We start from the raw sequence: 8,890 nt of genomic DNA, 5'->3' as shown, positions 1-8,890 counted from the left end.
TCTGAGAGACCCACAAAGATATTCCTTGAGAAGAGCAACTCCAAGACACATAATTGTCAGATTCACCAAAGTTGAAATGAAGGAAAAAAATGTTAAGGGCAGTCAGAGAGAAAGGTCAGGTTACCCACAAAGGGAAGCCCATCAGACTAACAGTGGATCTCTCAGCAGAAACTCTACAAGCCAGAAGAGAGTGGGGGCCAATATTCAACATTCTTAAAGAAAAGAATTTTCAACCCAGAATTTCATATCCAGCCAAACTAAGCTTCATAAGTGAAGAAGAAATAAAATCGTTTACAGACAAGCAAATGCTGAGAGATTTTATCACCACCAGGCCTGCCCTACATGAGCTCCTGAAGGAAGCACTAAACATGAAAAGGAACAATCAGTACCAGCTACTGCAAAAACATGCCAAATTGTAAAGACCATCAATGCTAGGAAGAAACTGCATCAACTAATGAGCAAAATAACCAGCTAACATCATAATGACAGGATCAAATTCACACATAAAAATATTAACCTTTAATGTGAATGGACTAAATGCTCCAATTAAAATACACAGATGGGCAAATTGGATAAAGAGTCAAGACCCATCAGTGTGCTGTATTCAGGAGACCCATCTCACGTGCAGAGACACATGTAGGCTCAAAATAAAGGGAGGAAGATCTACCAAGAAAATGGAAAACAAAAAAAGGCAGGGGTTGCAATCCTAGTCTCTGATAAAACAGACTTTAAACCAGCAAAGATCTAAAGAGACAAAGAAGGTCATTACATAATGGTAAAGGGATCAATTCAGCAAGAAGAGCTAACTATCCTAAATATATATGAACCCAATATGGGAGCACCTAGATTAATAAAGCAAGTCCTTGGAGACCTACAAAGAGACTTAAGACTCCTACACAATAATAATGGGAGACTTTAACACTCCACTATCAACATTAGACAGATCAACAAGACAGAAAGTTAACAAGGATGTCCACGAATTGAACTCAGCTCTGCACCAAGCGGACCTAATAGACATCTACAGAAGTCTCCACCCCAAATCAACAGACTATACATTCTTCTCAGCACCACATCACACTTATTCCAAAATTGACCACATAGTTGGAAGTAAAGCACTCCTCAGCAAATGTAAAAGAACAGAAATTAGGTGACTTCTTTAGGCTTCCTCAACACTTCATTGGACATACAATGAAGGATCTGGGCTCGAGGGAACCCCTCCAGGAAAACCTAGAGTGAAGTGCCTCTATTATCATTCTGTCCTAACATTAGATATAAATTGCCACTGATAAAAATAACTTTACAGGGAAATTGCTCCTGAGGAAGAAATTCATTGTCTAACTGAAGCAAACAATTTCATCTGAATCTGAATAAAAGCAATAATCTTTAACAAAAAGCTTCTGTCAACACTAAACTCATTTCTCTAGTTTCTTAAAGTGTTTAACCTCAGCAATATGTCTTTCATGCTCATTAAAAGGGAAGCTTTGACATGCTTTTGTTTTTGGATGCTTATATCTCTTTATTAATTTCAGTTAAATATCTTACAAGCTGTCATTTTCTTTCAAATGTTAATACTTAAAAAAATGGTGGATATTCTGATAAGCCTCAATGAATATGTTGTAACAGAGATTTTTGACTTTATTATGCACTTCTGTTTATTTCATTACTGATCATTTTACCACTTAGAAAACCAAAGCACTTCACAAACATTAAGAGGAAAACATAATCCATAGGAATATTTCTATTATGAGATAGTCAATTGCAATAATAAGGCTAGTATATGTTGATGTAACATTTACTGTAAATAAATTATTTGTTTATTATGGCATCCGGTGAAAGAAGTAGAACAGTTATAATTTATTGTTTGTATTACAGATGAGGAAACAGAGCTTATGAAGCTTATGGACAGTGACCAAGGCATTTAATTAATAGGGGTGCAAAGAGAATCTAGAACTTATGGCTCCTGATTTATTTCTCCCTCCCTCCCTCCCCTCTTCCCCCTCCCCTCTTCCCCTCTTCCCCTCCCTCCCTCCCTCCCTCCCTCCCTTCCTTCCTTCCTTCCTTCCTTCCTTCCCTCCCTCCCTCCTCCCATAGGATCTCACTCTGTTGCCTAGGCTGCAGTGCAGTAGTGTGATCATGGCTCACTGCAGCTTCAACTTCCCAGGCTTAAGTTATCCTCCTGCCTCAGACTCCCAAATAGCTGGGATCACAGATGCATGCAGCCATGCCCAGCTAATTTTCTCTATTTTTTATAGTAATGAGGTCTCACTATGTGGCCTAGCCTGGTCTCGAACTCCTCGGCTCAAGCAATCTGCCTGTCTTGGCCTCCCAAAGTGCTGGGATTAAGGGGTTAGCCACTGTGCCTGGTCTTCATTTTTTATTTAATCATTCAAATAAATGGAAAATATTCGGGACCATTTTGGACCTGTTGGATTCTCTGTGCCATTTCTTGTTTTGTTAACAGCCTCTAATAAATAACTAAGAGGAGTCCTCAAAATTGTAGACAGGAATCCTACTGACAAATTTGAATTCCTTAACCATTTCAACAATTTGAAAGTATGAAGAAACTGAAGAGAGAGCAAGTGACTTGTGAGGCCTCTCTGGAGAGAGAAACAGAGATTGTAAGACTCTCATCCTCCTAGGGATGTGGGGATGCCACTGCCTCCTTGCCTCAAGCCTGGAGGAGTGGGCTTCCAACACCTGGACCAGATTGCCCTAGGTGTCTTCCCTCAGTTCATGACTCAATCCCAAGAGCAAGACAGGACGAGGTCATCATTTTTGATTACTGAAACCCCTGAAGGGCAAAGAATGAACTTGCATTTTTCGAGGACCATATGCCTGGGGATACTATGGGAGAGAAGAGCTGATTAAAATCCTGCTTAAGAGACCTGTCCAGTGGGTGAGGGAGTAACAAAAGAGCAAGGACCCTAAGGCCCAAGTTAATAATCTGGGGAGGAGGAGGAAGAGAAAAAAGAAAACCTTCTTCCTTCCCAGTCCCCAGGTTCTAGCCCCAGCTGGATAGGGAGTAAGGGAGTAAGGGTTTTTTTTTTTTTTTTTTTTAATCTTTCAGTGAACACTGGAGTATTGAATTGGGATGTTTGACTTAAGATTGGAATAAGGATTGGAATATATGGAACTGGGTACTTTTAACTACTGAGTAGAGACTGTGTGTTTGCAACTTAAAAGAATTGGATGTTTTTTGCTGTAGTGAAAACCAAAAATAGACCAGGAGCAGTGGCTCACACTTATAATTCCAGTACTTTGGGAAGCTGAGGAGGGTGGATCACTTGAGGTCAGGAGTTCAAGACCATCCTGGCCAACATGGTAAAACCCCATCTCTACTAAAAATAAGAAGTAGTTGGGCATAGTGGCTCATGCCTGTAGTCCCTTGGGAGGCTGAGGCAGGAGAATCACTTGAACCCGGGAGGTGGAGGTTGCAGTGAGCTGAGATTGCACCACTGCACTCCAACCTGGGTGATAGAGCAAGACTCTGTCTCAGAAAAAAAAAAGAGAACCAAAAATAAAATTCTAAGCCCCCAGCCAACTGATAAACCCTCCCCTCTGCCAAGGACATTCCAAAGTTAACCCAAAAAACTAGTTCAGGATATAATGGCAAATGAGGGTCAGACATTCTTCAATATACCCTCCTCCTGTTGGAATTCAGGCACAGCTGACCAGCATTAGCATTAAAACAGAGACCTTGAGACTGATTGAACAGACCCTTTAAGTCTGATAAGAAATATTTACAGTCTGTTCTCTCTGAAATCAGCTACCTGGAGGCTTCATCTGCATAATAAGAACCCTGTTCTCCAAAACCCCTTATCTTAACCCAGACACTCCCTTTTATTGATTCCAGATCTTTAGGTAATAACTCTTTCAATCAATTGTCAATCAAAAAGATCTTTAGATCCACCTATGACCTGAAAGCCCCACCCACTTCCTGTTGTCCTGTCTCTCTGGGCTGAACCATTGTACATCTTACGTGTATTGATTGATGCCTTATGTCTCCATAAAATGAATAAACCAAGCTGTAACCTGACCAGCTTGGGCACATGTTCTCAGAATCTCCTGGGGCTGTGTCATGGGCCATTGGTCACTCATATTTGGCTCAGAAATCTCTTCAAATATTTTAGTTTGACTCTTTGTCGACAGTTGTTTAAAAAGAGATACTAAGTTATTGATTTAGTGGATTTCTTTCCAGTTTTATTCTTTTGCTACCACGAACATGATTTTATATTTTGCTTTTGTGTTTTTTTATGATGGAATTATCATAAGTATTTCCATGCTGTTATGTAATCTTCCTGATCATCATTTTAATGGCAGCATTGAGTTCCCTGTATGTGGGCCATAATTTGCTTTCCCATTTCTGTGCCGTTGGATATACAGGCTCTTTTAAAGCTTTCAAAAATAGCCTTTTAAAACTATTTTAATGTTGTTTGTTTGTTTCTTAGGATATGGGTTTACTATCATCAAGAAATTTCTGACAACTTATAAGCATTGTTTATAATTATAAATTGCTCCCTAAATGTAACTGCAACTTCTACTATTACCAAATGTATGAGAGAACATTTCTATTTTATGCAAACCAGTTTTGGATGTTATTTTTTTTTAAATTTGCTAATTTTATAGATTAAAAGTTTTAAAGTTTTTTTTTGTTGTTGTTGTTGTTGTTTTTTAATTGTACCTTTGACTTATACTTCTTTGATAACTAGTGGTGCTTGGTGTTTTTCTAATTAATTTTGTACTCTGAAATCATTTCCTGCTTTGTTTATTTATTTAAAGTATTCTTCCAAAATGCAGAATGATTAGGAAAAGACTGAGACTTTAACAGATACATAGTAAGATAACATAAAATAACATAAACAGGTAGCATATCGGGGTAGAATTATAACTATTAAGTAAACATGTGAGACAGTGCTGAATCACAGTAGTTATCAAATAAATGCAAATTAGAAGAGGAATGAGGTTTATAAATGTATTACCTCTTTGTTTACTTGCTATTGATTTGAACGCAATCTTTTATTTACCTTTAGTTTCTATTAAGTTTTTCATATGTGAGAGCTTTTATTTTTATGGGGTTGATTATAGGATTATTTCCTCTTTTTTGTATGTTTGTTTTACTTAGAAACTCAGCCTCCAAAATAAATAATCAGATAAATTTTCTCTAATTTTCTTTAATAATAATAATTTTTTTAATACCTCAGGAATTAAATATGTTGTATGGTATGAATTGAAATGTACACGGATTCTCCCTTCCCTTTGCTCCTTACCAAACTGTACTAAGGTCATTTAATAGATGATCCTTTTATTATTCTTTAATCTGTGATGCCTTTTTTGGTGGGGGGAGGGTAGGGTCTCCCTCTGTGATCAGACTGGAGGGCAGTGGCATAATCACAGCTCACTGCAGTCTTGACCTCATGGGCTCAAGTGATCCTCCTGCCTCAGCCTCCTGAGTATCTGGGACAACAGCCACACATCACCATGCCTGGCTAAGTTTTGTGTTTTTTTGTAGAGATGAGCTTTGCCATGTTGTCCAGGCTGGTCTTGAACTCCTGAACTCAAGTGATCCACCCACTTGGCCTCCCAAAGTTCTGGGATTATAGGCATGAGCTGCCACTACTGGCCTGTGAGGCCTCTTTTATCATGTATACAATATCATTTCTTTTTAGTCACCTGAATTGTTGCAATGGTCTGTATGCTTATTTGTAGACAAGTAGGCCACGATTTTAATGACTGTACCTATACAATTTATTTTAAATATATGGCTTTGTTACCAGAAAGGAGCAGGAGAAAAAGGAGATAAGAAAACCTTCTGGATTGGAAAGGGGCTCCGATCCATATCCCAAGAGAGGGTTGTTGAATCTCATGCAAGAAATAATTTGGATGAGTCCACAGACTAACGTGAAAGCACATTTATTAGAGAAGTAAAGAAGCAAAAGAACGCTACTCCCTAGACAGAACAGCAGCATGGACTGATCACTGAGTATATTTATGGCAATTTCTTCATTATATGCTAAACCAGTTTTGGATTATTAATGAGTTTTCTGGGAAAGGGATGGGGAGTTCCCAGAACTGAATGTTCGGCTCCTTTTTAGACCATATTAACTTCCGGATGTTGCCATGACATTTATAAACTGTCATGGTGCTGATAGGAGTGTCTTTCAGTATGCTAATGCATAATTAGCATATAATGAGCTGCGAGGACTACCAGAGGTCTATTTTATCACCATCTTGGTTTTGGCAGGTTTTGACCAGCTTCTTTACTGTATCCTGTTTTATCAGTGGGGTCCTTATGATCTATATTTTGTGCCAACCTCCTAGCTCATCCTGTATCTAAGAATGCCTAACATCCTGGGAATGTCGTCCAGAAGGTCTCAGGCTTATTTCACCCAGCCCCTGTTCAGGGTGGAGGTGCTCTGGTTGGAATGCCTTGGAATGCCTCTGGTAGTTTGGCTAGTTATTATCTTTTGAAAAATTTCAAAGATGTTCTCACCTGGTTATTCTTTATTTATTTATTTTTTGAGATGGAGTTTTGCTCTTGTTGCCCATGGTAGAGTACAATGGCGCAATCTCAGCTCACTGCAACCTCTACCAACCAGGTTCAAGCAATTCTTCTGCCCCAGCCTACCTAGTAGCTGGGCTTACAGGCGCCTGCCACCACATCTGGCTAATTTTTGTATTTTTGAAGAGATGGGTTTTTGCCATGTTGGCCAGGCTGGTCTCAGACTCCTGACCTCAAGTGATCTACCTGCCTTGGCCTCCCACAGTGCTGGGATTACAGGCAAGAGCCACCGTGCTGGGTCTCACCTGGTTATTCTTACAGATTAGTTTAATTCCCTCAATACTCAAAAACTGATTCCATTACAATTTTTATTCTAATTGAACTAAGTCTATATATTAATGTGAGCAGATTTAAAATCTTGACATTATTGAGAAATATAAAATAATAATGGAAATATATATATATGTTAGATATAGACATAAAATAAATATTTACAGTTTTATCCCTATAGGTCTCTTACTTTTCTCATTGGAATAATTCTTACATTTTTTTTTTTTAAATTTTAAATGGGAATTCTTGAATTTGGTATGTAGAATTAGAACAAATGTTTTCACATGCATTTCTTACTCTTCCACTTTGATGAGCTCCTCTATGAATTCTATTTTTCAATCAATTGCTTTTCTAGAGCTTTTGCATTATGCCTTCTGCAACTAACAAAAATATTTCCTGTTTCTTTCTATTATGTTTTCACTTATTTTTGATTCATAAATTATGAAATTGATCAGAATTTCTTAAATGTCAGTAGTTTAAAAATAGAGAGAAATCTTATTTGCTTTGCTAGTGATTTAAAGGAAGCAACTGTAGCGTATTCCCCACTAAGTATAATACTGGATGTCGATTTGAAATAAACTCTGAGCCCATCTTTCTTGTCCTTTTTAAAGGGTTTTAAAATATAAATGGGCATAATATTTTATCAAATGCTTTTTACCATCCCATTAAAGGGATAATATAATTTTTCTTATTTATCCTTTTTATGTGACCTATGATGTTAATCAAGTTTATAAATGTAATCCACTTTTCATTCCTCAGATGAATATCATTTGGCATAATAAATTGTTGGCTTCTATTCCTGTTGTGCAAAGCAATCATGGACAACGTCACTAGCAAAGCAGACTAGATTTAACACAGGGTTTTGGGGAGGAAATTTACTAGCAGAAAAAAGTAGAGCACAGGCATATTTCCCCAAATCTTATAGACCCACAACTTAGGGAGCATGGATGGCTCATAGTGCACAGAGGCTCATGTGTCGGAGGGAAACGTCTTGCCCTCTGTATTTATGCAGAGGGCCAGGAGCATCTAGGTGTGTATTTAAGAGTGGAAGCTCCCTAGTCTGGAAGGAGCCTTTTTAGAAAGGGAGACTCCTGGAGACACAGTGGCTGATATCAGCCTGTTCTTCCCTCGAGGCAACTCAAGTCTCCTGAGCCAGCTCTGCTAAATTATCAAAAGGGAGAGGAAATGCACCTCTAGGGATAGGAAGATTTATCTCTCCTCTGTTTCCTGTTACTTTATTTCCAGTTTGAGTGTCCATATTTGTGGGGAAAAGAAAGAGATCAGACTGCTACTGTGTCTATACAGAAAGAAGTAGACATAAGAGAATCCATTTTGTTCTGTATTTGAGATGCTGTTAATCTGTGACCCTAATCCCAACCTTGTCCTTGCCTGTCTTGTATCTCTCTTCAAACTTAACCTTGGCCTCTCTTTGGTCCGTACGTCCAAGATGACAAAGAAAAGAAGGAACAACGGTTGTGCCAAAAAGGGCCGCAGCCAAGTGCAGCCTATTCGCTGCACTAACTGTGCCCGATGCATGCCCAAGGACAAAACCATTAAGAAATTCATCATTCGAAACATAGTGGAGGCCGCAGCAGTCAGGGACATTTCTGAAGCGAGCGTCTTCTATGCCTATGTGCTTCCCAAGCTGTATGTGAAGCTACGTTACTGTCTGAGTTGTGCAATTCACAGCAAAGTAGTCAGGAATCAATCTCATGAAGCCTGCAAGGACTGAACAACCCCTCCCTGATTTAGACCAGCGGGTGCTGCCCCACATTGGGCATCAGATGAAGGGGTGGCCTGCCCCTCCACACCTGTCAGCGTTTCTCGTTAGGTGGAACGAGAGACTTGAGAAAAGAAATGAGATACAGAGACAAAGTATAGAGAAAGAAAAAGTGGGCCCAGGGGACTGGCACTCAGCACTCAGAGACCGATGCCGGCGTGGGTCCTCTGTATGCTTAGTGCCAGTCCCCTGGGCCCACTTTTTCTTTCTCTATACTTTGTCTCTGTGTCTCATTTCTTTTCTCAAGTCTCTCATTCCACCTAACAGAAACGCCCACAGGT

The 8,890-nt window shown here is 39.1% G+C and overlaps 1 protein-coding gene across 1 annotated transcript; it reads left to right on the top strand.

Moving 5' to 3' along the window:
- Positions 1-7,626: 7,626 nt before the first annotated feature.
- LOC103214556 (small ribosomal subunit protein eS26-like) lies at positions 7,627-8,576 on the top strand. The gene has a single exon (XM_037986949.2). The coding sequence runs from the start codon at positions 8,178-8,180 to the stop codon at positions 8,559-8,561; it is 384 nt and encodes a 127-aa protein (XP_037842877.1). The 5' UTR covers positions 7,627-8,177; the 3' UTR covers positions 8,562-8,576.
- The last annotated feature ends 314 nt before the right edge of the window (positions 8,577-8,890 follow it).

This window comes from Chlorocebus sabaeus, chromosome 3 (genome assembly GCF_047675955.1).
Source record: "Chlorocebus sabaeus isolate Y175 chromosome 3, mChlSab1.0.hap1, whole genome shotgun sequence".
Lineage (NCBI taxonomy): Eukaryota > Metazoa > Chordata > Mammalia > Primates > Cercopithecidae > Chlorocebus > Chlorocebus sabaeus.
This window is presented reverse-complemented; position numbering and strand designations above follow the sequence as displayed.